Genomic DNA, 26,539 nt, shown 5'->3' with positions numbered 1-26,539 from the left:
CCAGGTCAGCTCGGGGCTAGCACAGCTGCCTAAACCTTGGCAGGTGACAAGCCCACCTAGACTCTATCCTGTGGATGGCAGGGGAGCCTGACCTGCAGCAGGTCATAGCCGGTGGGCCTGCTGCTCAGGGTGGCTCACATGGGGGTGGGTGCCCCCTTCTGGGAGCACTGTCAACGGTAACACACCAGGTGTGAAAGCCCCTGCTTTTGCGGAGAGGTCAGTGACTAAGCCCTCCTGCTCACTGTCCCCAGGTGGGGTAGGTGTCATAGCCCAATTTGCATATGAAGAATCAGGGAAGGAACACTCTGCCTCTGCCCTGTTACCCCATCTACCCTACTCCCAGATTCACTTGAACAGGGAGGAAAGCTCCTGGACGCCGTCTTCTTCCCAGGCCTCCACAGCTTCCGGTCTCACTGGCACTTTATGGTTCCCCAGGACTCTGTGGGGTGATGGAGGTGGAAGGACAAAGGCTGCCTCCCCGAGGCCTGGGACGAGTCCACCTGCGGTCTTTAGAGGTGTCCATGGATGGGACTTTGCTTCCCAGAGGACGGGCAGCACAGGTGGCTGGCTACCCTGTCGGGGCCCCCTTGGTAGCACTCCTCAAAGGCGTCCGAGCCCTGCCAATGGCGCTCCCATCCTGAAGTCAGCCGGAAGCCCTCTCTAAATCCCAAGCCCCTTCCAGCCCATTAGTCTGCCAGGCCTGCAAGGATCCTTCCTCATCCTGGGCCGGGGGCTCCCGTATTCTGTGGCGCTCCAGGCTGGGAGATCCCCACTGAGCTTTCTTCGACAACCGCCCACACACATTTAAGTCCTCAAGCAATCCCACCTTGACCTTTCCCCTCTGCGCTGGTGCACTGGCCCGCACCACGCCTTGGGTCTTGAGGTCCTGGGACAGCGTGTGGGGAACCTGACGTCGCCCCGAGCTCCTTTAGGGTTCCCGCTCCCGCCCTGCCTCCCCCTCAGGCCTCGGCTCCCTCTCGCAAGCCCCGCCCCGGTCCCGCCTCCCTCCCAGACCCCCGCCCCACGCCGGTACCGAGGCTCTTCCTTATTGGCGTGCTCACAGTTCGTGCCTTCCCATGGGCTCGCGGCCTGCTCTCCTCGCCCTCAACTCCGGTGCGGGAACCTTGGCTTCCCCTCGGTCCCCCGCGGCCCCGGGTCCATTGTGGTCACCTCACTCCCGCCGCCACTTGGAGCCGGGAGGTGGATATGGGCAGCCGCATCCAACACGACCCCTCACTCTGCATTGGGTACTGCACTCGGCCTTTTCGGACCTATTGGCAGCCTGAGCCTTCAGTCTTCTGCTCCACGAATCGGTTTGCCAGCCCGGGCAGGCCCCCTAGGTCTTGGCTTTGTATTGGAGAAGAGCAAGGCCAGAGGCGAGCAGGGACGCGTGGACCCACGTGCGGAGCTTCTGGGTTCGCTGCCTGGGAGACGGAGTGGGGAGGGAGTGAGGAGGCATGGCACAACACCTAGGGCTCACCCCCACGCTACAGGGACAGGGTCCTCTCCTTCGTTCGCCATCACGTGCGACCAGTACTGAGGAAAGCCTGGCTCCGCCTGGCCCCGGCCGCCCAATGAACTGACTAACGTTTTGGGAGACTGAATAGGAGACAGGGTGGGTCCTGACCCACCGAGGTTGGGCCATGTGGCCACTCGCGGGGGCGGGGGGCGGGGAGGGCGCTCTCCCATCTTGCCTGGGTGGCCCCTTTGGCAGGCGACTCAGACACACTTGCTTGGTAGCCCCAGCCAGCCAGGTAGAGATGCCAGCCTGGCATCAGCCCAAGCTGGCCCACTGGCAGCAAGAGTGTGTCACCAGAGGTCATGGGCGTTGTTGGTAGAGGTGGTGGATCAAGGGCGAGTCTGGTGGGAAAGCTTTGGCTGGAGACAGGCTGCGGACTTCAGGCCGAGCCTCTTGGTTTATTTGCTTCCAGAGAGGGGCTCTTCTCAGCCCTGCTCACCTTGGGGCAGTGAATGGCTCATGGGCTCTGCAGCTACAGGTGTTTCTTGGGTCAACCAGGCCTGATTCCTCAGTAAACCCTCAAACCCCAAGATCCAGGACGCTCACACTCCATGCCCTGTGCAAGATGTATGTCAGACAAAGGTGGGACGTGGTCTTGCCCGCTCGCAGGTCGCACCTTGCAGTTATGATGGATTAGTTACTTTGTTTAACGTGAAGGGGGTGTTAGCAAAGACTGTGCAATGACACTGAAGCCTCTGGGTCCCCGCGATCCAGCACCCCAGGTTCCCCAAACTCTGACTAAACTTGCCCAGGTAGGAAATGGTGGAGGTCCTGCAGGTCTGCGGACGTGGGCCAAAGGGAGGCAGGGTGATAGAGGCGAGGCCACCCCGGGCGCCGGCACTGTCACTCTCCCTGCGCCAGGCCCTGGGAGTCGGCGGATAGGGCGGGCGTCCCTGGGACACGAGGCCAGGGTCCTGTCTCCCGCTCCAACCTCTGGCCTAGCGCTTGTCTGAATAACCTAAGCCGAGGAAAAGCGGGTGCCTGCGGTGGGAACGGCAGCCACGCTCTGCGAGGTGCGCGCTCGGAAACCAACGCGCCGGGCGGCAGGCGAGGCAAGTCCCCGTGGGCCCGACGGTAACACACGACGCGTTTCATAACTGCCCTCCGTCCCCACCCTCCGCGCCACTGTTTATGGAGCGGGCCGTGGGGCCGGCGGGCGGTCGGGGGCGCGTGCGCGCAGACGCCGCGGCGGCGTCGGGGGACCACGACTCCCAGGATGCCCCGCGCGCGCGCGGACTACAAACGGGCGCGCGCCGCGGCCGGCGCGCGGGCTACGGCGGCCGGCAGGGGGCGGCGGCGGCCGTTGGCCGGGGGCCCGGAGGCGGGGCAGCGGGCCTCCGGCGCTGCGAGCCCAGCGGTTCAGGACTCGGCCGCGGCAGGGTGCGGGTCAAGGCCATGGGTGACCGCGGCGGCACAGGCAGCTCCCGGCGCCGGAGAACGGGGTCGCGGCCCGCGAGCCAGAGCGGCGGTGGCCCAGCGGCAGCGGAAGAGAAGGTGCGGGATGTGGGCGCCGGAGGCGACGCTCCGGCCCCGGCCTGGGACAAGGACAAGGACGAAGACGCCGACGTAGGCAGCCACTCGTGGGATCTGAGGTAGCGGTGCGATTCACCCATAACCTCTGAACCCCGCCTCGGGCTCCTGAGACCCTCCCGTGTCCCTCGGGCATGGCCGCTGGAGCTCGGGGTCCGAGTCCGAGAGGCTGGCTCCCGGACTTCGCGTGGACAGGTGTGCCCCTTGGGTCCACACAAGGAAGCTGAGGCTTAGGGGTGGAGGGTCGCCTCCTGCAGTCATCGAGGTGGGGTCACAGAGAGTAACCGGTCGCAGCCCTGCTTCCAGACCCTCCTTCCTCTGCACACCCTTAGGTGGGTCCTGGGGCTCTTTCCCAGGAGGGTGAGCCAGGAGCCCGGGGCCCTAGGAGGGCTGGTTCCAGCCATGCACAAGTTTTCTGTCTGGAAGGATTTGGAAGGGATTGAGGGCTTGTGATGAAGGGGGTCCCTCTTGAGGGCTATGAGGGGCGCCTAGCGGGCAGAGCGGGGTGTGTCAGCCTCGGAGGGGCTGGCAGGATCCTGGGACTGCCTGAGGACAGGAGCAGGGAGCAGTGAGGCTTTCCCCTCTGTGCAGATGAGAAATAGGGGTCCCTTCCTTTCCTGGCTCCTTCATCCCTCACCCAGCAGTGCTTGGCTGGCCTGGAGCTCTGCTCCTCTTACCAGAACAAGTGTCGGCTGTAGGGACAGAGCTGGGTCCTGGTCGGGGTACAGGAGAGGGGTTTGAAGTGGGTACACCCACCGGTGGGCACCCTGCTTAGCTGAAGGAAGACAGGAAGGGGTGGGGGGAGCAAGCTGAGGCTGATGGGGAGGACCTGGCCTGCCTGAACATTGGCCCCTTCCTCCAAGCTGTCCCCAAGCTATCTCTTTGCCACCCTGCATCCCTTCCCTCACTCTGGCCTTCACCCTGGGCCAGAGTCCCCGGAAGCTTTGGCTTTGGGAGCAGCTTCAGGGCTAGAAATTATCAAGGAGGAAGTGGACAATCGGTTAGTTGGCTGGCAAGGGTTTGCTCTTTCAGTAAACAAGAACAGGGGTTTCTTCACTGGGTACCATGGGGCCAGGGCAGGCCAGGGCAGGCCAGGGCAGCTGGGGTGCAGGCACCGTCTCTGTCTTCCGTGTGTTCACAGTCCACCTGGGGCATAAGAGCGTCTCCGCACTGAGCAGTGGGAGCAAAGGTCAGACCAGCAGTTCATGGAGGCACCACCCCCCGGGGAGGAGGGAGGAGGGCTGAGGGTGGTTCCAGTGAGAGGGGAGCGTGCTTCCTGTGGGGTGCTGCTGAGGGAAGCTGCAAAAGAACAGGAGGGTTCCGGAGCCCCCTCTGCTGGCTCCCAGAGTTATCCTCTCCAGGAGGCAGGGGCATGCCCAGCATGATCTCTGTCTGGAGGGGGTGGGTATTGGGGGTCCTGTTATGTGAGATGGGGTGTGCCAGCTTAGACCAAGCTGCCACAGGAAGGGACAGTCACTTTTCTGCTCTGTGCCGCCTGGGGTGCTCAGTGAGTGGGAGCCCCGTCTGCTCACCACTGAGGTCTGGACCCTTGGGCCGAGGAGCAGTAGGTGGCAGGATGGGCCTGCCTGGGTCTGGAAGGGGGAGCTGGCGGTCAGAGTCCCTCCTGGTTGGCAGGACATGTAGGCTATGTGTGCTCGTCTCTCCAATCTGGGTACCACTAGGTTCGAGGTTCCCTGGGGCTCCGGCCGTGATCTGGGGCCGTGGTCTAGGGTGGCGAAGCCTGCCTTGCTGGTGCTGTCCTCCTCGTCACCCACCCCTCCTCCCCGCTTGGTTTCTTTTCCCTCCTGCTTCCTCCTCACCCCACTTCCTGCACTTCCTGCTCACCTTGGCCGGGTCAGGCGGCTGCGCTCTGAGTGTGAGCTCATCTCCTCCAGCCTGGACTTGGCTGTGGGGCGGGAAGGGAGAGGTCACCCTTTTCTGCTCGGTCTTGTGGCTCGCTCCTTCCCGGAGCTCCACACACTCCCCTGCGCCCAGGACTCCTGGGGCACCCTCTGTCCTCAGTTCACGGTCACTGCAGGCAGGGCCCTCCCAGGGTGTCTGTCTCTCCCTGTCCAGCAGGTCTGAGGATGTGGAGGGCACGCTCAACCATCCGGCACCACAGGGCTCAGTCCGGAGGCTGGGCAGAGGCAGTGCCCGCTGGCACCCCGCTCCCTCTTTGCTCTGCTCGGCCAGGCGCTGGGCTCTGTGGTCCCAGGGGTGGTCTGCACTTGGAGGCTATGCCTCTAGGCAAGCTTTGAGCCTCGGCGAGCCTCAGTTTCCCCGTGTGCCGGCCTCCCGTGTGATGGGAGGTTCGAGGTGACACACGCAGTAAGTCAGAGTGCTCCTGCTGTGTGGGCGGGCCTGGGGAGTGGGTCTCGGACTGCTGCAGGGCACGGACCCACCCTGCAGTAGGGGAGAGGGCGACAGAGGCAGCTCTGGCAGGGGCGGCGGATCCGACGCAGGGTGTGCCCGAGCGCCTTCTGCTCCACTGCTGCTGGCCACGGTGGCAGGGCTGCGCCTCGGGGGGGTTGCTGGACAGTGCGCGTCCTCCCTGGGTCAGGCCCGCTGACCTGAGGGGGGCCCAGGGGTAGGTGCGGGAGGGCTGGGGAGGGTTGGGGACGGTCCGAAAAAGCTTCTACAGTGTTATTTGGTGTCAGATTGGAAACCAGCACCCTTTCTCCACCCACATCTGCGTCTTAGAGCTCGCCACGAATGAAGGCAGCACAGTTCTGCTGGCCCAAAGGGGCAGGGGTCACCCTGTTGTGAAATGGCTCTCGGCGGTGCTGAGCCGAGCATGGATGTGCAGATGCTGGTTGGCAGGCTGGAGCATGAGTGACAACTACTGGTCTTGAACTTGGGGGCGGGGGGCTAGGGACAAGCTCAGAGGCTGTCCCCTCTGGGGAGTTGGGCCTTGGACCCCGGCCTGCCTTGTGGAAAGGCAGGTGCAGAGAGCTGGGGCAAAGAGGGCCTCGGGTGGGGCTCACAGCCTCACCGTGAGGCCCATGGCAGGCTCGAAGGTCGGGCCTATGACCAGAAGAGGCGGGTGGCCAGGTGCGGAGCAGACCCGGGTCTGGGGGCGCACAGCTGGCCTGGTGGCACTGCCCTGCCTGAAGAGTGCTGAGCAGCACCTCAGCTTCCTGGCCCCTCACTTCCCAGGTGGTGCCGTCTGAATGTTGACCCCAGCCAAAGCCAGGCTTGCCATGGGGACTGGGCCAGTCTTGAGAGGGCATCTGTGCCGTGCTGCCCACTTCCCCCACCCGGGCACCTCCTGAGGCAGAAATGTGTGTTCACAGGAGGAAAGGGAAGCCTTGCTCAATGTCCTGTGAGGCCTCGGGCTGGCGTGGCCGCAAGGGTGAGGTGGGGGCGCAGCTGGTGAGCGCCCTGCAGCCCTCCACCGTGTGCCACCCCGGGGCCCAGACAGGGACATGCGTGCGCCTCTGCCTGCTGCCAGGCGCCCGAGCCAGGCGGGCGCCCCTCAGCACCTGAGCCCGGTAGGAGCCCAGCGCTTGTTCACAGGCGACAGTTACTCAGAGCAGCTGGAGGCCGCACAGGTGCACATCAGGCCGCGTGTGCGGCTGGCCCTGGCTCTGGTGCGCCTGCCCACTCAGCCCTGCGTGCGCCGAGTGGGGGGGGGGGAGGTGGCTTGAGGCCGGTGGGAGACCGTCAGCTCACTGGGTGGCGAGGTGCGTTTGCCCCTGCCCCACTTCTGCCCAGCATCGCTGGGTGGCCCGGGTCCCTGAGGTGGGCTCTTCCTGTGGGCCCATTACCGCTCCACAGCCCAAGGCCTCTGGGGAGTGAGGCTGGGCTCCTGGGTTGAGCAGGGCCGGCTTGCTCCTGTCCATGACGTGGCCCTGCCCGGTGCCTGGAGGGGTGGCCCCGGGTGGTCCCGAGAGCTGGCCCCTGGCCGGCCCTCCCCACTGAGTGGGTGTAGGGGAGAAGGCTGGGAGTCTGGGCCCAGCTGCCGCGCTGGATCCTGCTGGGCTCTCAGATGTCTACCGGGGCCCGGATCTGTCCTGGACTGGGCGGTAGGGGTGGCTTTTGACCCTACCAAGGTTCTCCCGTCCCCTGCTCTGACAGGTGCCACCGCATACAAGATTCCTTGTTCAGCTCGGACAGCGGCTTCAGCAACTACCGTGGCATCCTGAACTGGTGTGTGGTGATGCTGGTGAGTCACACGGCGGGGGCCGAGGAGGGTGGGGCTCAGGCTTTACTCGAGCACTGAGCTCATGTGGCCAGGGTGTGTGGGGAGGGACTGGTGGCAGTCCCTGCACGAGCCATGTACTGGGGCTCCCATGGGCCACATTCTAGACGCTAGTCCCTGTCAGACTCGAGAGAAGCTACAGAGGGTCACGGGGGAGGCCTTTGTGCTGTGGGCTATGGCTGAGGGTCGTGGGGGCTCTCCTAGTGGCTTTGCTGGGTGGGCGCGGGAAAGCAGGGAGGAGCGGACAGGTCGGGCGCTGGCCCTGGGCCGGCAGGCTGGGTGACTGTGGGCAGGGCACCCCGTGGGCCCCGTGCTTTCCTGGCAGCACGTGTGGTCTCGGGTCCAGGAAGAATGGTGTCCCTGCCTGGCCCGGGGTGAGCAGGGCTGGGAAGGTGGCTCCCGGGCTGTGCCCAGTGGCCCAGGCCGCCGTTCTGTGGGCCCCCAGCCCCTCTCCTTCAGTCTGAGTCCTAGTGTCCCCCAGAGGTGGTTCGATGTGGTTCTGCCTCACCCTGTGGCCTGGCTGAGGACCCTGGCTCTAGAGCCCAGTTCTGTCTGGCACCTTGGGGGTGGGGGTGGAAGCAGCTGCAATCCACAGCTCAAAGGAGCAGCATGCAGGGCGGGGCAGGGGACAAGGGCCAGTGCGGGCCCACTTCCCATCAGGGCTGATGTGGCCCAAGGCCTTCGACTTTCATCCCGACATGCTTGCTGGTCTCCGGCACGGCTCTCGTGCTAAGGGGCTCCAGGCACACCCATACCTTCCCTGCATGTAGTCTCAGGAGGCTCTCTGGGGAGCTGTGGGGAGACTGGCTGAGCAAGGGGACGCCATTGGGAGAGGTCATTCTGGGCCCACGCAGGGCAGCCCTCAGCAGCCTGGCCAGCACTGTGTGCTCTCTGTAGCCCCTTGGGCCCGCCTGTCCTTTGGCACTGCCCGAGGGCCTTTCCCCTGCTTCTGGCGCCTTTGCCATCCCCCACCCTCGCCAGGGATGGGCTCCCTGCGCTTGGCTCCGTCCTCCATGCTCCCTGTGTGGCCTAGGCCTCAAGGTCAGTGCTGTCGATTAGCAGCGCTGGCTTCTGCCTGCTGTGGGCTCTCAGGACAGGCCACCACTGGTGGGGTGACAGTGTGAAGCCCTGGGTGTTCTAGCAGGGGGCCGGCAAGTCAGACTTGTGGCTGGGGGAGGGGCCCTTACATCTCTGAGCTTGTCACTTCCTCATGAAGCCTTCCCTGGCCACCCAGATAAGGGGCCCCAGCAGTGTCCCCTTGCCAGCATCAGGGTTCCACAGAGCTACCATGAGCCTTGCATAGGGCCTGTGCCTGGTGGGGTGAGGGAGGAGGTTGCTGTCTCTGCAGAGGGAGCAGGCTTTGCCCCAGGCTGGAGCCGGGAGCCGCTTTAATAGGGCTCTGTCCTTGGAAGCTGCTTTGTGGCCAAGTGCCTGGGCCTGGAGTGTGGCAGCACCAGCTGAGGCCACCGTGCCCCACGGCTGGTGCAGCCCAGGCCCTTGGCTGGGTGCCGTCAGGACCGGCCAGCGGGCAGGACGACTGCCCTGGGCGCGGGGAGGCTGCTTCCTCAGCAGCTGTGGCCTCGGGGCCCTCTGCAGCTCAGCGGGCCGATGAGGGCTGCTGGGCAGCCGTCCCTTCCGCTGCTGCGGATGGTCATCGCGGAGGTGCCTGGCGTTGGGGTTGGCGCCCCTTCGGTGGGACAGGGAGGGGAGTAACGCATCTCTGCTTGGCTTGGGCGCGCACAGGCTGGGCCCCCAGGACCAAGGCTGCTGCCCAGACCTAGAGCTGCTGTCGCCACGGGTAATGGGAGGGGCTGGGGGGGGGTGCCTGGGCTAACGGGCTGTGTCCCCTCTCTTGCAGGTCTTGAGCAACGCCCGGTTGTTTTTAGAAAACATCATCAAGTGAGTGCCGCCCCCGCCCCCGCCCCTCCCTGCCCACTGGGCCCGCCCACCTGCTCAGACCCGCACTCTCCGCCCCCAGGTATGGCATCCTGGTGGATCCCATCCAGGTGGTGTCCCTGTTCCTGAAGGACCCCTACAGCTGGCCCGCCCTGTGCCTGCTAATTGGTGAGCGGGGCGCCGAAGGGGATCTCGGGCTGGGCACAGGCCAGACCTGGGCCTGAACCGGCCCTGTGCTGCTTGTCTGCAGTGGCCAACGTCTTTGCTGTGGCCGCGTTCCAGGTGGAGAAGCGTCTGGCAGTGGTGAGCTGCACCCTTGCGCCCCGGCCGGCGGCCTTTCCCCGGGAGGCCCTCTGTCTTGGGGTGGGCCCCGGCTGAGTGCTCTCCCCTACCCTAGGGCGCCCTGACAGAGCAGGCAGGGCTGCTGCTGCATGTGCTCAACCTGGTCATCGTTCTCTGCTTCCCGGCAGCCGTGGCCTTCCTGCTGGAGTCCATCACTCCAGGTGCGCCCCCCCCCTCCGTCCCACCCCCGGCCCAGCCTGTCTTGGGGTTCTACAGGAGAGATGTAGGCCAGCCACAGGGGCTGCCCACGGCCCTCCTGTGGGGCAGTGGGGGCCGTGGCCTGAGCCTGCCTCTCCTGCAGTGGGCTCCGTGCTGGCTCTGATGGTGTACACCATGCTCTTCCTCAAGCTCTTCTCCTACCGGGATGTCAACCTGTGGTGCCGACAGCTCAGGGCTAGGGCCAAGGCCAAAGCCAAGGCTGGTGAGAGGCTGCCTGGGGCCGGGGCCAGAGCCCATGCCTGCTGTGGGGAGGGGGTGGACCTGGGCAGCAGCACAGCCTCACCTGCCCCTGGCTTGCTCCCAGCTTCTGCAGGTGAGAAGGCCAACGGTGGGGTGGCCACACGGACTGGCCCCATCAGCTACCCGGACAACCTGACCTACCGCGGTGAGGAGCCCGTGGGGCCCCTCGGGGATGGTGGGGAAGGCAGTGGGGGACCGTGGGCCCAGCCTCCCGGTGCCAGCCCCGCCCTGCCGTTCCAGATCTCTACTATTTCCTCTTTGCTCCCACACTGTGTTATGAGCTCAACTTTCCCCGCTCCCCCCGCATCCGAAAGCGCTTCCTGCTGCGGCGGCTCCTCGAGATGGTGAGGCTGGGGGTCTCGTGAGGGGTTGGGGCACCGCCAGGCGCTGGGAGGCTCAGCCGGGTGCTCCCCTTCCTCCCTCAGCTGTTCTTCACCCAGCTGCTGGTGGGGCTGATCCAGCAGGTACGTGGGGGGGCCGGGCAGCCTTGGGGTGGGTGGGGGTGGCCGGGACCGGCTGCAGACCTGACTCTGCGTCCTCCTTTGCAGTGGATGGTCCCCACCATCCAGAACTCCATGAAACCCTTCAAGGTGAGCTGTCAGGCTCTCCATTAGTTGGGGGGTGGCGGGGGCTGGGGGCGGCCCGGCAGCCAGCTGAGCCTTGTCTCTGCAGGATATGGACTACTCACGCATCATTGAGCGCCTCCTGAAGCTGGCGGTGAGAGGGCTGGGCAGTGGGGCGGGGCACGAGGGTGGGTGGGGGTTCTGGAACCTGGCTCCCGCTTTCCCCTCAGGTCCCCAACCACCTCATCTGGCTCATCTTCTTCTACTGGTTCTTCCACTCCTGCCTGAACACCGTGGCCGAGCTCATGCAGTTTGGAGACCGCGAGTTCTATCGGGACTGGTGGTGGGTGGCCCTGTGGGAAGGGGGGCTGGGAGTGGGGGGCTCGTGGCGCTGTCTGACACCCACTCTCTTGACCCCCAGGAACGCTGAGTCTGTTACCTACTTCTGGCAGAACTGGAACATTCCTGTGCACAGGTGGTGCGTCAGGTGGGCAGGGGTGTGCGTGTGGCGGGCAGACGGAGGCCCGTGAGGGTGGCTGGGCGCCGGCCCACAGCCCTCTCCCCCTCGCCCCCGCAGACACTTCTACAAGCCCATGATGCGGCGCGGCAGCAGCAAGTGGCTCGCCCAGGTGGGGGTGTTCCTGGCCTCGGCCTTCTTCCACGAGGTCAGTGCTCCGCGAGCGGGCGGTGTCCTGCTGCCGGGCGGCCGCGGCCCTCCGGCAGCCCCTGACGCGGTTCCGCCCTCCTCAGTACCTGGTGAGCATCCCTCTGCGCATGTTCCGCCTCTGGGCCTTCACGGGCATGATAGCGCAGGTGAGCGCCGTGCGGTCGCCTCGGCCCTCCTGACCCGCCCGCCCTTGCCCCGCACAGGGACCCCTAGCCTTGTGGTTAACTGACTGTGTCTCCACCACGTCCCCAGCTCCCGCTGGCCTGGATAGTAAGCCGCTTCTTCCGGGGCAACTATGGCAACGCGGCCGTGTGGGTGACGCTCATCATTGGGCAGCCAGTGGCGGTGCTCATGTACGTCCACGACTACTACGTGCTCCACCACGAGGCGCCGACTGCGGGGCCCTGAGCCGCTCTGCCCACTCCTCACTGCCCAGGCCAGAGCTCACCCTGCACTGTGTGCTGAAGGGGCTGCCGCCCTAAGGAGGCCTCTCTGCCCCCATGGGGCTCCCTCGTTCCCCCAAGAGGTGGCAGACTGGGCACAGGCCGGCCTTGCCCACGAGTCCGAGGTGTCAATAAAGTGCCGTCCAGTGTGACCTCCCTCTGCCTATCTGGGGCCCGGAGGGCTTCTCTCCCCCAGTCTGTGGTGTGCTGCTCCTGGAGCGGAGTCTGCGCCCCACTGGCTGCTGCGGTGCCATGCCCAGGGTGGGGGCAGGCACTGGCAGTCAGGCAGAGCCCAGCCCACACTCACACCAGGCGTGGCGACCCACACTGCCCAGAAAGGCTCAGCTGAGGTCTGACGCTCTGGTCACTGCCGTTTACCCTGTGGGGGGTGGGGGCTTGGGAGAGAGCACCTAAGGGAAACCAAGTCAGTCTCAGCTGGGCTGGGGGCAGGAGGCCAGGCATGGAACAGGGCTGAGCGTCAGGACCAACAGGTGAACAGGCTCACACAAGGGCCCAAAAACAAGTCCATGAGCCCTGGGGGAGCTGCTCCCTCACGGGGGCACCCTCGGGGTAGGCCTTGGCTGCTAGGATGAGGTGGGTGGCCTGGCCCAGTCCTTGCCTGGGGCCTCCACCTCAAGAGCACATGTATCCACAAAGAGGTGGGGGCACAGGTGCTGCCTGAGTAGCTGTTTATACCTCCTGGGTCCAGGGGGACCCCCACACCCCAGCTTGCTTGCCTTACCTAACCTAGCTGTTCCCCACCCTCAGTTGATACCAAGTTGGGCAGTCCACGGAACACAGCCCTCAGGGCACTTTGTTCCCAAACCTGCCACCTGCGAAGCCTGACAGGTTGAGGGCAGTCTTTCCCTTACTGAGTCACCTGCCTCTCAAGGTGGAAAAGCCTGGGCAGAATGCCAGGCCAGATGGGCCCTGACTTCCAGCTGTGGCCCCACAGGGCTAGTGTCTCAGCCACACTGCTCTGTCCTAACAACCAGAGTCTGCTTAACCGCAAGTCCTCACTTCCCTGGGGCTCTCTGTGGGGTGTCCTGTGGACCCTAGGACAGAGGCAGCATCTCCATGGTCCCTGCCAAGTGAATGGTGCACAGTGGGGGACGCTGCCGGGGCACAGGATGTCAAATGGGCTGCTCCGATGCGTGCCTCTGCCACCGCTGGGCTGGCGGAGCGCGGAAGCCTCCCGGAAGGCAGGGCCCCACCCCTCTCCCAAGGCCAGCCCAGCACCCTGGGAACTCTGCTAGGAATCTGTGCAGTGTCCCATCTGGAGATGCCCTAGTGGGGAGACCTTGGGAAGGGGGGGAACCCTGCAACCCCAACCCCTGCACAGGTCCTGTGGAGTCCGGTGGGCACAGGCGTGCAGTGGGCATCTGCCATCCAAGGCCACCAGACCCCGGCCCCCTCTGAGCACGGCCCCTCCTCGCTGCGCCCGGCCCCCCACACAGCTGGGGCGGGAGGAAGCGGACGCAGGACTCCGCGGCGCACAGCCTGGCATTTATGGGTCTCTGCCTGCTCTGCGCATCGTCTGCTACACACCTGTGTCTCCACGGAAGGGGGAAGGGTGCTCATAAAAATCCGAAATACAGTTCTGCCCGAACGCCCACAGTCCTCAGTCTAGGTGTTGCCAGCCACGGCACGCGGGGATGGGGCCCTTGCCGCTGGCCAGGCGCTGCCCCGTCCCACGCCGTCAGGGGTGGCAGGGGACGTGGCCAAGCCCTCTTCCTGGGACCTCTAGGAGATGGTGGGGTCCTTGGCTTTGGGGGACTCAGAGCCCGTCAGCAGGGAGACGGTGGGGTCGTCTGCGTAGTCGTCCCCCTCGGAGAAGTAGGAGCCCTCCCCCAGCTCGAAGAGCACCGGAAGGTCGCTGCTCCCCACGTCCACGGAGCCCGGGTCCACCAGGAACAGGGGTTGAGCCGTGTAGTGCACCAGCTGCTTCCCTAAGGGCGGGGCCAGGCCAGGGTGCTGGTAAGTGGCGGGCGCGGGCGGCAGGGCGCGGCGCGGGGGGCGAGGCACGGGCAGGCTCACCTGAGTCCGGGTTGCTGCTCTCGGCCTCCAGAGGCCTGGGGGGCTCCTGGGGAGACAGGAGCTCCTGGATCTGCTGGGGCAGGAAAGGCACAGTGTGGGTTCCCACTCATCCCCTCTCTCCCACACCCCACCCCGCTGTACGCACGCTGGCCAGGCTGCTGTCGAGGTCGGGCAGGTTCACTTCCGGCACGGTCATCGAGGGGCTGAAGAGCTGCAGGGGGGGGAAGCCAGTCAGGCTGGGACTGCGGGCGGGGCGGGGCGGGGCGGGGCGCGGCACTCACATCCAGCAGGGCGCTGGTGTCCACGCTGAAGCCGTGGCTCGTCAGCATGCTCTGCAGGCTGTCCAGATTAGAGTCCATGGCGTCCAAGTGGTCACTGAGCTCGGTCCTGGCCGGAGTGAGTGGGGCAGGTGAAGCAGGGCCCCGGGCGCCCGACGCCTTCCTGCGTGGCTCACACCCGTCTGTCAGAGGGCTCCCCTTGGCCACACCCCTTCCTGCTTGGGCTTGCCCTCTGAGGCGGGCCCGGCCACTTGGGAAGAGTGGCTCAGGCCATGCTGGCTAGTCTAGTCACTGCCAGACCCTGTAAGGCTCCTGGCAGCACTTGAGGCTCGGCCAAGGTGGCAGGGGGGCCGAGGAGGGACGCAGTGCTCAGAACAGGTTAAGGGCAGTGTTTCGGGTTTGAAGAAATCCTGCTTTTGCCCTTGAAGACAGCAGAAGGGGGAGGAGCTGTGCCCAGTGTGCGATGGGCCGGTCTCTGCCCTGGTGGCCATAGCTAAGAGTGCCCTGGGCCACCTGGCGCATCTGGGCCATTGGCTCCCGGAAGTACCATGGGGCCCAGCCCCACCCTGAGGAAACCCATCAGTACAGTGGCAAGGACCCTGGTGGCACCAGCAGCCACGCCAGGCTGGGAGGCCGGTCCCGCTGCAGAGGGCCCGGGGCGTCCGTTCACCAGGGAGGGCTGAGCGCTCGTGGCCAGGCTGGGGTCTGGTCTACAGCTGGGGAGGGTCCCGAGCTCTGGCGGAGCCCTCCTCCCTCCCCAGTGGGGACAGCGCTAACCCTGGCTGGACTCGGCCATGCAGAGAGAAGGAGGAGGGGCAGGGGAAGAGGCGGGCGACCCCAGACATCTGTGGAGTGCGAGCCAAACTGCAAGATACAAAGACAAGAGCCCCCCGATTGCAGGTGGGGGCCGGGTGGGCACTGTGCCCCCCGCCCTCGTTCGCTTGGCCTCTGGGGCAGGGCCTCTGCTGGGCAGCAGGACAGACACAAGGACCCAGTGGCCTGTGGCAGGAGTGGGTGACAGCAGCAGACAGGGTGGCCCAGAGAGCAAGTAGGACTGGCCACATGGCCTTTGCACCCACAGCAGCAGGGCTGCGGGACGGCTTGGGCCGTCTGTCTCCCTTCCCAGCCCCAGACTCTGAGCTCACGGCCGAGTCTGCTGGCTCATCCCCCAGTGGGCCCTGAGCCTTCAGGCTTGAGGGCCCCTGTCCAGTACCCCAGGAAGAGTCCTGGCCAGAGGCCTGGCAGCACTCCAGGGGCTGTGGCGGAGGGCAGCACTCACTTGTCCAGGCAGGCGACGCTGAGGCACTTCTCAGGGGCTGAGGGCGGTGGGGGTGAGGTGGGGCGGGCCCCAGCCTCCGGGAGGGGTGTGGCCACGGCCGAGGTGGCAGGCGCAGGTTCACTCTCCCGCAGGATGGAGTCGATGAGGGTGGCTGGGGACAGGGGAGTCTCCGCAGCAGGGGACAGGCGCCCTGGACTCGCCAACTCCACCTGGGGGCTCCGAGGAGGGCTGGGGGGCTCCTCCTTGACTCGCACCAGGGGGCTGCTCGACAGGGGCCTGCACGGGGGGGGGGGGGGAGAGGGGCACACGAGTCAGCAGGCGCCCTGCTGGCCCGGCCTCCCCGGTGCCGCCGGGAAGGTGACTGACGGCGCCCACCTCTCGTCAATGCTCCCGCCTGGGGAGGCCAAGGGGCTGCTGGGCACCAGCTCGGTGATGTCGGAGATGATGGGTCCGGAGGTGGAAACAGCATCTGGGGAGTAGAGGCCGGAGCCGCCGAAGGCCGGGGACGGAGCCTGCCGTCAAAGGGAGGTGAGCCCAAGGGAGCTGAGCCCCACGCGCTGCCCCGCCCCCACCCCGCCTGCAGGCGAGCGCTCACCGAATAGGGGCCGGAGCTGTGGCTGTGCTCCAGGGAGTACTGCCGGCCGTACTTGGGCAAGGGGTGCGCGGAGCCGCCGTCGTTCAGCATCAAGGGGCTGCAGGGAAGGGTGGTGTTAGCGGCCTCCCCGGGCCTGGTGACACCCAGGAAGCAGAGGGGAGGCTCCCCCAGCGCCTCACATCTTTCTCTTCACCCCCAGGATCCGGTTCGACTGCACCAGCGAGATGAGGAACTGGATGAGCTGTGGGGCGGAGAGGCGCGGTCAGCCTGGCCCCAGAGGCCCCCCGGGCACCCTGCAGGCCGGCCGCGCACCTTGTTGACCACTTTCTGCTGCTGGGCGTGTTTCTGCCGCAGGCTGGCCACCTCCCGCCACAGGGCCTCGTTCTCGCTGTAAGACACCACTGCTGTCAGCTCCAGGAAGCCCGGGCCGGCGGGGGCGGCAGCCTCCGCCACCCAGCTATGGGCTGTGCATCAGGGACCTGGCCCCATGCTGGGTGTGGCGTGGCTGTGTGATGGGGCTGGGGGCAGGCCAGGCTCGCTGGCCCCACCCGCCGCCTGCTCTGGTGCACAGAGGCCAGGCTGCGGGACAGCGGTCGGCCCCGGGCTCAGGGCTCCCTAGGTGGGGCTGGGGCTCGGGTCAGATGTGGGATGAGAAGTGCTTGCTACACCCCAGGACCCGGGCCGAGACCTCCGAGACCCTTCCTGGGCAGCTGTGGCAGACCCCTAAGTGCTGCCTCCCCCACCTCTGCCCTGATTGAGCCATAGAGAGGAGGAAGGCCAGGGGAATAGCTCTTTAGGCCGCAGAGTGGCATATGGGGGCTGTCTTGTGCTTTGGGGACGCCAGACCCCTTCACTGGACCTGGTAGTGGCTCAGAGGTGGCCCTGAGGAACAGGAAGGGCCACCTGACTATGACTGTCCCAATCAAGCAAGCAAGGCCACGAGCAGATCGGCCCTTCCGGTGGTCAGCCCCGCCAAGGCCCCACGCCTTCTTGACAGGGACTTGACCCTCTTGTCCTCACCTGGAGAAACACCTGTGTCCTGGGAGGCCAGACTCACCTGGCCCTCAATGTGAAGACGGAGCCCAGGAGTTACCTCCAGGACACAGGGTCACAAGGGTCCACTCTGAGTGGCCCTGAGGTCACAATGAGCCAAGGACAGCCACCCCGGGCTAGGCTTCCTGCGGTCCCGAGGCCCCCCAGTGCATGGGAGGAAACCTGAGCTTGCCTTCCTGGGGGTCCTGGCTAAGGTGGGGAACACAGGGCGTCATGCACCAGACGTGACCGCGAGGGGGGCGGGGGGTGCTTCCTGCTCCATGGGCCTGAGCGATGCCAGGGGCACTGGGAGCCGGCAGCAGAAGACGACACTGTGGGCTCAGGTCCCAGCTCCTGGCAATCGGGGGGGCCCGGGAAGGTGTGCCAGCCCGAAGCCAGGTCTGCGTGTGGGAGGCACCTGCCAGCCCCGGCAGGATGCGGGCTGGAGGGGGAGAGGCCCCAGGACAGCGCGGCGCCCCCGAGGGACCTACTGCTTCATGGCCAGCAGCTTGGAGTCCATGCTCTCCTGCCTCCCCTTCATCAGCTGCACGTCCGTCAGGAGCTTGGCGACGCTGTCCTGGCGAATCTTTATGTCCTCGTTCTTCAGGGTGGACACCTGGGTCCCCGGGGGGGAGCGGTCACTGAGACGGCCCCCCAGAGAGGGGGGGAGGGCCGGGGACACCCGGGAAAGGGCCGAGGGGCTGAGACAGGCCCCTGCACAGCTGGGGGGGACCGGGGCGGGCCCATGCCGGACAGTGGGGAGGGAGGGCCCACGGGGAGAGGGCGGGGCACAGCCCCTGGCGGCCAGGAGGGGCAGAGAGCCCAGCCACTCACGCTGGGCACTTTCCTCTTGATGTTCTCGAGGAGCCGCTCCTGGCCGCGCAGGAAGCAGGGGTGCTGGAACTCGGTGTCGTCCCGCTCCGGCTTGACCAGGCCGCCCTGCTCGATGTGGACCACCTTCCGGAAGCCGTCTGCACGCCGGGGGTGGGGGGGCAGGGCTGCCTCAGGGCCGGGGAGGAGGCCAGCGCTGCCCCCGCTGCGACCCTGCCCGCAGCACCCCCACACAGCACCCCCACCGACGTCTGTGGCCGTGGCCGCCTGGGGCTTCGTGAGCTTTCCCTGGGGTCTCGGGCCAGGCCCACAAGGACCGCTCTCCCCAGGAGAGAGGAGTCCAGGTCCGGGCCCCCAGGGGCGCTGGGCCTCCCCCTCAGCACAGAGAGGGTCCGCCTCCGTGAGGCGCCCCCCGGCCCGCTGCGCGCCCCCAGGGGCACTCACACATGTTCAGCTGCCGCACGAAGCTGGCCATGTTGTTGTGCTTGAAGTACTTGGGCAGCACCTCCTTGGCAAACTGGCCCTGGTCGAACACGTGGAAGCTGTTCCCGCTCTGCAAGAGACACGTGGGAGGTCACACACTCCCGCTCCATGGGACTGGGCCGCCAGGGCCCGGGAGACGCGGCGCTCACCCCCTCCCTGGGCCACCAGCCAGGCACGTGGCTGGTGGGGCATGAGGGACCTTGGCACCGTCAGCGAGCCCTGCCCCAGGTCTGGAGCCTCCCAGTGCCAAGTTTATGCTCACGGAACAGCACAGCGCCTAGGCCCCTTCTCTAGGGGGACCTTCTCTAGTTCCCATCAGCAAATCTACCCTGAGAACAGCTAAGAGCTCCAGTGAGGCAGCCCCGACAGCGGGGCCCTAACACCCCCACTCAGGAGCAACTTGCGGCCCCAGACACACTGCTTCGTCTTCCGTCTGGCGCCTAAGGGACACAGACTGACCTACTCCACTGGCCACCTGCCTCCTGACCCAGTCAAAAACCACCAAGACGGGCGACACGCAGGCCTCCGTCCTGGTGAGTCCACGGGGCCCCTGCAGCCGGCCTCGCCCCCGGGACAGGGCGGGGCACTGCATGCCGAGACAGACTAAACACGCGAGGTGAGCGGCTGCCGGAGGAACAGCCTCTGAAAATCCTCTCCTCCAAAGGAATGAGAAAATGGGCAAAAAATGCGAGTGTCAACGTTCTCAGACGTCTGAAAATTAACCAAAGGATTACAGCAATAAAGAGAGCGTTTCTTTAAGCCTAGGGCACCTTGTCTTCCCAGGTGGTCTCCCATCTGAGTTCTAACCAGGCTCGACCCTGCTAAGCTTCCGGAAGCAGACAAGATTGCGTGTATTCAAGGTAGCAGGAAGCATTTATTCAAGGAAAAAGAGTGACCCTCAGTGAACTCGGCGAGCTTCGTGGCATCATAACTCGCCCTATTTCCACCTCCTCTCCTATGGCCCTGGAAACAGCAGCAGAAACCAAGGGGCCACCAGCCTCCTGGCGGCCACTGTGGCACGTGAGGGCCGGGGCTCCTCGAAGCCCCACGCTGAGGACTGCTCCTGGGCCCAGCCGCCCCGGAAGGGTCCTCGCAAGGCCGCCTGGGTTTGACCCGAAGCTCTGCCAGCGTAAACAGCCTTCTGGGTGTGTTCCTGCGGCGAATGGCAGCTGACCAGAGGACCCAGAAGGAAGAGCTGGCGGACGGGACGCCGGGGACTCGGAGACGTGCCAAAAGCCACACGCGCGTGCGGGGCTGTGTGCACACTCAGGGCAGATCTGGGGACGCCCTGGGCGCTCGGTCCCCGTGCCAGGCCGACAGCTGAAACCACGCCTCTGGCAGAGACGGGCGGCTTCCTGGTTCCAGGCGTTAGAGAAAATTCCCGCCCCTTCACAGCCTGACCACTCGGCCAGCGGAGCAAAGACGTCAGTGGTCACAGAGAACGGGGAGCACGAACGGTCCAGGATCAGCTCAGACAAGTCGCCGACCAAGCAGCAGGCCCTACGAGGGGCTGCATCGGCAGCAAAGCCGGGGGCGGGCAGAGTTTGATAGATGTTAAGTTATGTTAACTGAAAGTCTGGTCTTCAACAAAAAAGCTATGAGACATGCGAAAAAACAAGGTATGACCCCTACACGTGAAAAAAGCAACCAGGAGAAACGGTTCCTGACGAAGCTCAGGGGTCTGACCTACCAGACAAGGACTTCGGGTCGGGCATTTGACGCGTGTCCTAAAGCAAAACAGAGGTGCCTCCAAAGCAGTACGGAGGACAGGAGGAGACACATGTCACGCGGACCAGATCGAAACCCTGGAGTTGAGAGGTGCAACGACGCAGATCTGACATTCGAGGAGGGGGCTGAAGGGCCAGCCTGAGCCGGGGCGCGGCGCGGCCAGCAGGCGGGAAGCCGGCCGGCGACGCGCAGCAGCCCGAGGGTCACCGCCGGACACCAACACGTGCAGACGGGCGTCCCAGGAGGAGAGAAGGAACAGGAAGTGTCTCTGAGGAAACAATGGCCCCGAGCTCCCCAAAGCTGGCAAAAATTATCCAGGACGCTAGACGAACTCCGAGTAGGACCGACTGAAGGAGTCACAGCAGACACTCCGCCTCGCACGAGCGCTCCGGGGGACTCCTGGAAGCGGCAGGGGGACGGCCCCACTGAGCACGAGGGATCCGTGTGAGTGAAGGCTGATCTCCGTCAGAGTCAGAGGCGGGGGAGGCCGGGACCGCGGGTCGCCCCTGGAGGGAGCTGGGAACGCCACGCCCAGCCAGGCTGCCCTCCCACGGCGGAGGAGCAGGCGTGAGGGCCGGCGGGGCAGAAGGCTGCCCAGAGCCGTGCAGGAGGCGTGCGACTGCAGCGGCCGCATCCGGTCGGGAAAGCTACTCCAACCCTGGGGACGGTGCATCTGCAGCACCAAGCCGGTCCCGGGGGCCGCAGGCCGCAGCCTTCCTCGTTCCCCCGGGCTCCAGGCTGCAGGCCCAGTCATCAGAGGCCTGGCGACTGTAACCGAGAGTGGGGAGCCAAGCTTAAGTGCACTCTCGAAAACAACGCCTCTGAGCTAGGGGTAAAAGCCAGACCAGGACAGCTGGCTCACAGGCCGAGGGCGGCGAGGGCCCTCCTGGGGCCACAAAACCACGCCTGCTGAAATCTGACTGGATCAGACAGCAAGACTTGTGCCCAAGGGGACGATTGCAAGCAACAGGACAACCGGGGGTAAGGGGCTTGCCAGGGACTGGCCTAGGCGGTGAACTCGCACACCACAGGGAGGAGACAGTCCAGCAGGACCAGGGCAAGGCGCTGTCGGGAGAACCGCCGCGACATGCCAGAGTCGGAAGTCTAATCACCGAAGTGAGAGATTTCCTAGCAGGCTGCGCTGGCAGAACGAAGAATCGGCACGTGACGGCAGACTGATGATCGTGAGAGCTGGACGCGGAGAAAACGGAATAAAGAAAAACAACAGGGGCATCCGAAGCGCGTGGGCCTCCTGCACCTGCCCCTGCACACGGGCCTGGTGTCCCGCGGGGAGGGGCCGTCGGAGCGAGGTCCGCCCAGTCTGCTCAAAAAGCCGCGTGGCATGTCTCCCCACTTACTTGGGGTGACTCTGCTTCCTCATAAATGTTTTCATAATTTTAAACTTTTGGCATATAGATCTTTGCTCATGTTATTTGGTTTACACTGAAGCACTTCACGGTTTTTTTGAGAAATTGCAAACAATGTTTTTAAAAAATCAGTTTCCTATTGTTTGTCACTAGCACGTAGAAATACAAGCAAAATTCATCCTTTAGTTCTAGAATTTTGTACATTTCTCACTTTTCGCATAGACGCTCTGTGAAAAGGCAGCTTTAGTTTTATTTCTTCTGCTCCAGTACATTTTGTAACTTCCCTCATGTGCTGGACAGGCCTTCCAGCCCCACACAGACACAGCGTGCCTCGCCCTGCCGCAGGGCCTGCCGCAGGCTCCCGCCTGCACCCGGCCTGCCGCAAGCTGCGGCCCCTCTGCAGACTGGGCCCCTTGAATCTGGCTGAGGAAGGTCCCTGCTCTTCCTCGCCTCCTGAGGTTTTTGAAAAATATCACGAATGTCGAATTTTGTCAAATGCCTGTTCAAATACCATGATCACGTGTTCTTCCTTCTTTACACTATTAACGTGGTGAGCGTTAAGAAAAAAACTGCGAACTGCCCTTGCGTCCCTGCGATCAGTCCCATTTGTTGTGACGTTCTTTTCATACACTGCTGGATCTGATCTGCTAACACTTTATAGAAGACAGTAAGAAGGAGAAGACTGGCGTGTAGTTTGGACTTTCTTCATCTAATTTTGATATCAGGGTAATGCTTGCCTCGTAAAATGAGTTGCAAAGCGTTTCCCCCTCTGCTTTTCTGAAGAATGTGCGTGACTGCTGTTCGAATTTGCCTGCACGATCACCTGACCTGGAGATTTCTTTACAGGGGGGTTTCTCACTAGGAATTCCATTTCTTCAGATTCAGGACCTCAGGTTATCTTCTTCCTGGGTGAGTCTGGGCAGTCTGTGGTTTTCGGAGACTGAGTCCATTGTACCCAAGTGACAAATCTACGTGCGGAGCCGCTCGCAGTGCGTCCCTGGGGTCTCTCGCCATCTGCGGGGTCCGTAGCGCTGCGTCCGCCTCCCGTTCCCGACGCTCGTTTACATTCCTCTCCCTCCTTTTGCCAGTCGTGCTACCAGCTACCAATTTTGATCTTTTTAAAGACTCAACTTCTAAATTCATCTACCTCAGTCACTGTTTTCAATGTCACTCTTTCCTCTTGTCTTGACTACTTCCCTCCTTCCACTTGCTTTGGGTTCATTTGCTCTCTTTTTCTACCTTCTTAAGGCAGACGCTTAGAAGTCATTCTCATTTTCTAACACAGTCGCTTACCAGTGCACCGTCCCCGGAGCGCTGCTTCCGGCAGACCGTACACATTCCGGGGAGGCCGCGGGTGGGCTGCTGGAGCCACGCCCGCTCCGAGTCTCCATAGAGGCACTCTCCACGCTGCCACTGTGCCTCGGTCTCCCCAGGTAGCATGTACCACCCATTCATAACACTTAAACCCACGCCCTGTCTCGCTCCCAGGTCACACTGCTTGTTGAGCTCCACCCCTGCTGATGGGACATCTCCACAGCTGGCCACCAGAAACCGCCCCCCCCCCGCCATTTCTAAAAAGGAAGATGTACCTACACCAAGCTCCCCAGCCTAACTGGGTACGTCAACTGACTCTGACATACGGTGGTTTGCAATCACGTTCCTATCCCTTCGGGTGATCCCCTCCCTCGTCTCTAGACAAGATCTCTGAGCCCACGGTTTTTCCTTTCCAGGGAGCCACGTAAACGGAATAGCACGGTCTTTTGGTTTGGTGCCTTTCACTCAGCCTAACGCCTCTGCGCGCGGCCACAGTGCCGCTTGGTCCTCTTCAGTGCTGGGCGCTAAGAAAGCAGGTGGGGTGGGCCAGGGTCTTCCCCTGCTCTGGGGACCCGGGGTCTCCCGCTGCCCTCCACTCAGGAGACACAAGTGCCTGGTGAAGGCAGGCAGCAAGCAATGGCTGAACGTCAGCAAAGAGAACACGGACTTTGGATCTGGTTTAACCATTCTCTAGCTCTGTGCTGAGTTTCTCGACATATTTAAGGCTCAGTTTTCTTATCCCCACAATACCCATGTGTTACCTCCAGGAGCAGAGCTGATGCATGAGAAGGCTGGGTCTCATGCTGCATGCCAGGAGTAAATAAGGACAGCTAAACTACTGTTGGGGGACACGGCCACACCCATCCCGGTTCAGGGTGGTGTGGGGAGCCTCAGGCCCTGCAGCACACCCCAGTATGTTGCTGGGGCAACCTGGGACGCTCCTTCACCAGTCTGGGTCAAATGCCAGCTCCCCAAGGGCGGGGCCCACAGGGCCTGCTGAGCCCTGCCTGGCTGCAGGCTTGCAGGCCTTGCCCATGCTGAACCAGGAAGGAGTGAGGGGCCGCCTGCTTGGAGCTCTGACAACAGTCTATGGTCGGCTCTGAGCGCCCAGGTGTGCCCAAGCCAATTCCTCCAGTGGTCTCGTGCAGGGGCTGCTCTGCCCCCGAATCTTCCATCAGACATCAGCTCCTCAAGCAACCCTCTGACCACTGGCACTCACGGGCTATCGGGGATGGGCCCTGGTTTTGGTGACTGCCAGCTGCTAAGTCTCTGGGATTTCCTTTGGTCCCCACACAACCCAGAAGGGTTGTTCCTGCTTCCAAAGAAACGAAAATCGCACCAATCAGGCCGGGACTAGGGTGAAGCCAGAGGAACGCCGGGAGCCAAACTTTAGGCAGGACCCCCCAAGTGCAGGTGGGCCTGAAAAGGGGCGCCTCCTTCAACTGCCCCTGAGGGTCTCCCCTTTCGCCCCAGCCCCAATCGCTAGGCTGGATGGCCAGATTTACAGGACAAGCCGGAGGGCATGGAGGCGAGGGAGCAACAGACTAGGTCAGGGGAGCTGAGGCCCACCCCTGGGCCATGCACGAGGTCACTGCACATGCTCCGCAGGGTGGCGAGCTGCAGTGCCTTGCAGGACCCGCGCAGGGAGGCCCTGAGCCCTCAGCTGGGTGCCAGGGAGTTATCTGGAATCCGGTGAGGACCTGGGGCAGTGACCTGGTGAGCTGTCACTCACGCTGAGCAGAGGGTGCACAAAGCTGTCCAGCCCAGCACCACCGGCCAGGGTTTCTAGGGCTAAAAGCACCCCTCCCTCTCCAGTTGCTCAGCCTTGAGCATCAACCTCCCGTGTCCCCTGGGGAAAACATAGTTTCCCTGGGCAGAACAGTGAGGGAAATTCTAGCACAGGGGAAGGTGAGTGGGGACATCAGAGCCCCCACGGTCTGAGATCCAGACCCTGTGGAAGGCCCCGGGCAGACTCTTCTGACAGCTGCAGGCCAGTGGGACTGTCCTCGAGGCCACAGGCTCCCGACCACCTCCTGCCTCAGGCCCGGCAGCTCCCTAGCTGCTCCCCAGCCCTGCCCAGGCCAGAAGGGCTTTCCTTGGGCTCCTGAGCCGGCCGAGCTGGCCATTGTCCTGCACCCAGCACGGTCTGCTCGGCCTGGCCACTCGAGTGGGGCCGCCACGGGTCTGACTGTGTCCCACGTTCCCGCGCGAAGGTTCCGCCCAGAGCGCAGCTGCAGGTCCTGTGGAGAACGGAGAACGCAGGCAGCCTTCACCTCCTGCCTTGCGACCTTTAAGCAGAAACAGCAGGCAGATTAACAGGGAAGGCGGTCATCCTAGCGGGATTCAGCTGGGACGTTCGGTGGTCCCCGCTGCCCCTCCCCGACCTGCATGAGGGCGCTCCCTGAGAGCTAAGGGGAATGAAAAAGAGCAGGAAGACAGGTGAAAAAAAGAAACAAGACGGTGAGGAAAGTTCAACCTCTGGAACAGAGGATGGCGGTAACATGACCGCCTGCGGGGAAGCACCTGGCTTGCCTCTCAGGCCTCCCGCTGCCACTGAAGAAACCGGCTTGGGGAATGGGGAACACTCACACAGAGACGTCACTGGGACCCACAGAAAGTATTTCCAACAGAGGCGCCAACGGGCTTCCCGTCTCTACCCCCAGACACTCTGCAGGTGAGGACGGTGGAGCTTCAGCAAACAGACATGCAAAGAGGGAGCCGGCCTGGCCTCCAGCTCAGGGTGCTTCACTCCCGACTTTTCCTCCTTTCTAATGACAGTCCGAGAGGGAGGAACTTGGTAGATCTCGATAGACCCTGGCCTGCCCGCCGGGCACCGCAGGCTTCGGCTCCCAGGAGGTCAGGCATGTGCGGAGGCCCCCAGAGGCTCCGTACCACCAGCCGGCCTTGCTATAAGCCAGCCCCCAGTTACGGCTCTGGCCTTCCCGGGACGCGACGTCACAGCCAGGAAGTGAAATCAGGTTCCCAGCTCCAACTCTAGACAGTCTCTGATTTATTTACTTCTACAAACCAGAGCTGTCCGGTCTCGCAGGGGCAGCGCCTACATACAAGCCAGCTGCGGGGCAACTGGGAACAGATAACGACGCCTCCTGAGAAGTGGAAAACAACGCCGCTTGGGGGCTCCGGTATTCGGACCCAAGTTCGAGGTCGAACTGAACTTTGGGACGTTTTGCTTGGCTTTCGTTTTCTTTCCTTTGATCCTAGGGCCACACCCTCCGATTCACGCGGCCAAGTGCATATTTTTCCTAGCAGCTGCCGACCACAGCATCCTGGTAACCCAACTGAACAGGTACAGAAAGCCACCTCGACACAACCCGGCGAAACTGGGTGCTGTTCAAAGGACAGACACGCCTCTGCACTTGTCCCCCAGTTAGGAAAAGCCCAAAGGACTAGAGGCCCTTCCTCCCCTCTCCGGGGAAACGGGGCGCGGGCGGGAGCCGACGAGGAGCGGGCCTCGGACACTTCTCCCTTTGGGCTCCCCGCCCACGCCCCCGGGCGGGCGAGGCGGGGACCCGACCCTGACCCACTGGCGAAGCGCCCCACCCCTTACCGGGCTCCAGCAGATAAGCGCGTCGGTGTCCGGGTCGCTCACGAGGGTCCACAGCTTGGTCAGGAAGGCCGGGACGTTGCTGGGCCCCGCAGCGCCGGGGCCCACGGGCAGATCCATGCCGGGCAAGGCGGGGAGAGGCGAAGGTACCGACCGCGAAGGGAGGCCGAGGGCCGGGCTAGTGCCGCAGCCGCATCTGCAGCCCGGGCCGCGCCGCCGCCGCCCGCTGCGCACACACGGCACCAAGGCCTAGCATGGCCGCCGCCATCTTGCGACGGGCGCGCTCCCGCTGGTGCCGCCCGCCCGCGTCGCCATGCCGCGCGCACGCCGGCCCCGCCCAGGTCTCCAGGCCCCGCCCCTGCAGCCGCGCGCCTGCGCATGATGGCCGCGACCCCGCCCCACCAATCAGG

General features: G+C 64.2%; 2 protein-coding genes and 1 long non-coding RNA gene across 10 annotated transcripts; 2 read left to right on the top strand and 1 right to left on the bottom strand.

The window, feature by feature from the left end:
* Nucleotides 1-2,914: 2,914 nt before the first annotated feature.
* On the top strand, nt 2,915-11,809 carry DGAT1 (diacylglycerol O-acyltransferase 1). Of its 4 annotated transcripts, none has more exons than XM_016131796.2 (17): nt 2,915-3,111; nt 7,127-7,214; nt 9,109-9,149; nt 9,229-9,314; nt 9,397-9,449; nt 9,544-9,649; nt 9,790-9,909; nt 10,012-10,092; nt 10,188-10,291; nt 10,373-10,411; nt 10,496-10,537; nt 10,620-10,664; nt 10,741-10,853; nt 10,932-10,997; nt 11,088-11,175; nt 11,261-11,323; nt 11,430-11,809. In XM_016131796.2, exons 1-17 carry the CDS (start codon nt 2,915-2,917, stop codon nt 11,583-11,585), a joined length of 1,488 nt encoding a protein of 495 aa, XP_015987282.1. In that variant the 3' UTR covers nt 11,586-11,809. The 4 variants fall into 4 exon arrangements, with proteins under 4 accessions (XP_015987282.1, XP_015987283.1, XP_015987286.1 ...); XM_016131797.2 differs by lacking the exon at nt 2,915-3,111 and adding an exon at nt 3,147-4,450; XM_016131800.2 differs by lacking the exon at nt 2,915-3,111 and adding an exon at nt 5,359-5,377.
* A 1,296-nt stretch (nt 11,810-13,105) lies between these two features.
* HSF1 (heat shock transcription factor 1) lies at nt 13,106-26,402 on the bottom strand. 5 transcript variants are annotated; one of them, XM_016131792.2, is made up of 14 exons: nt 26,133-26,266; nt 18,117-18,225; nt 17,676-17,812; nt 17,333-17,457; nt 16,122-16,197; nt 15,989-16,050; nt 15,810-15,906; nt 15,590-15,726; nt 15,215-15,490; nt 14,713-14,799; nt 13,939-14,044; nt 13,803-13,868; nt 13,658-13,730; nt 13,106-13,569 (listed from the first exon to the last, which is right to left on the bottom strand). In XM_016131792.2, the coding sequence occupies exons 1-14, from the start codon at nt 26,247-26,249 to the stop codon at nt 13,364-13,366; spliced, it is 1,674 nt and encodes a 557-aa protein (XP_015987278.1). In that variant the 5' UTR covers nt 26,250-26,266; the 3' UTR covers nt 13,106-13,363. The 5 variants fall into 5 exon arrangements, with proteins under 5 accessions (XP_015987278.1, XP_036089085.1, XP_015987280.1 ...); XM_036233192.1 differs by lacking the exon at nt 26,133-26,266 and adding an exon at nt 25,154-26,039; XM_016131793.2 differs by having other exon boundaries at nt 13,364-13,569; nt 13,658-13,727.
* Nucleotides 18,222-21,285, top strand: LOC118612033. The gene is made up of 2 exons (XR_004954696.1): nt 18,222-18,688; nt 18,939-21,285. It is a non-coding gene; the product is annotated as an uncharacterized LOC118612033 (long non-coding RNA).
* Nucleotides 26,403-26,539: the final 137 nt, after the last annotated feature.

The sequence above is a fragment of the Rousettus aegyptiacus genome, unplaced genomic scaffold (assembly GCF_014176215.1).
Source record: "Rousettus aegyptiacus isolate mRouAeg1 unplaced genomic scaffold, mRouAeg1.p scaffold_m13_p_15, whole genome shotgun sequence".
In the NCBI taxonomy this organism is placed as follows: Eukaryota; Metazoa; Chordata; class Mammalia; order Chiroptera; family Pteropodidae; genus Rousettus; species Rousettus aegyptiacus.
Note: the sequence above shows the minus strand (reverse complement) of the source record. Positions and strands in the feature narration are given on the sequence as shown.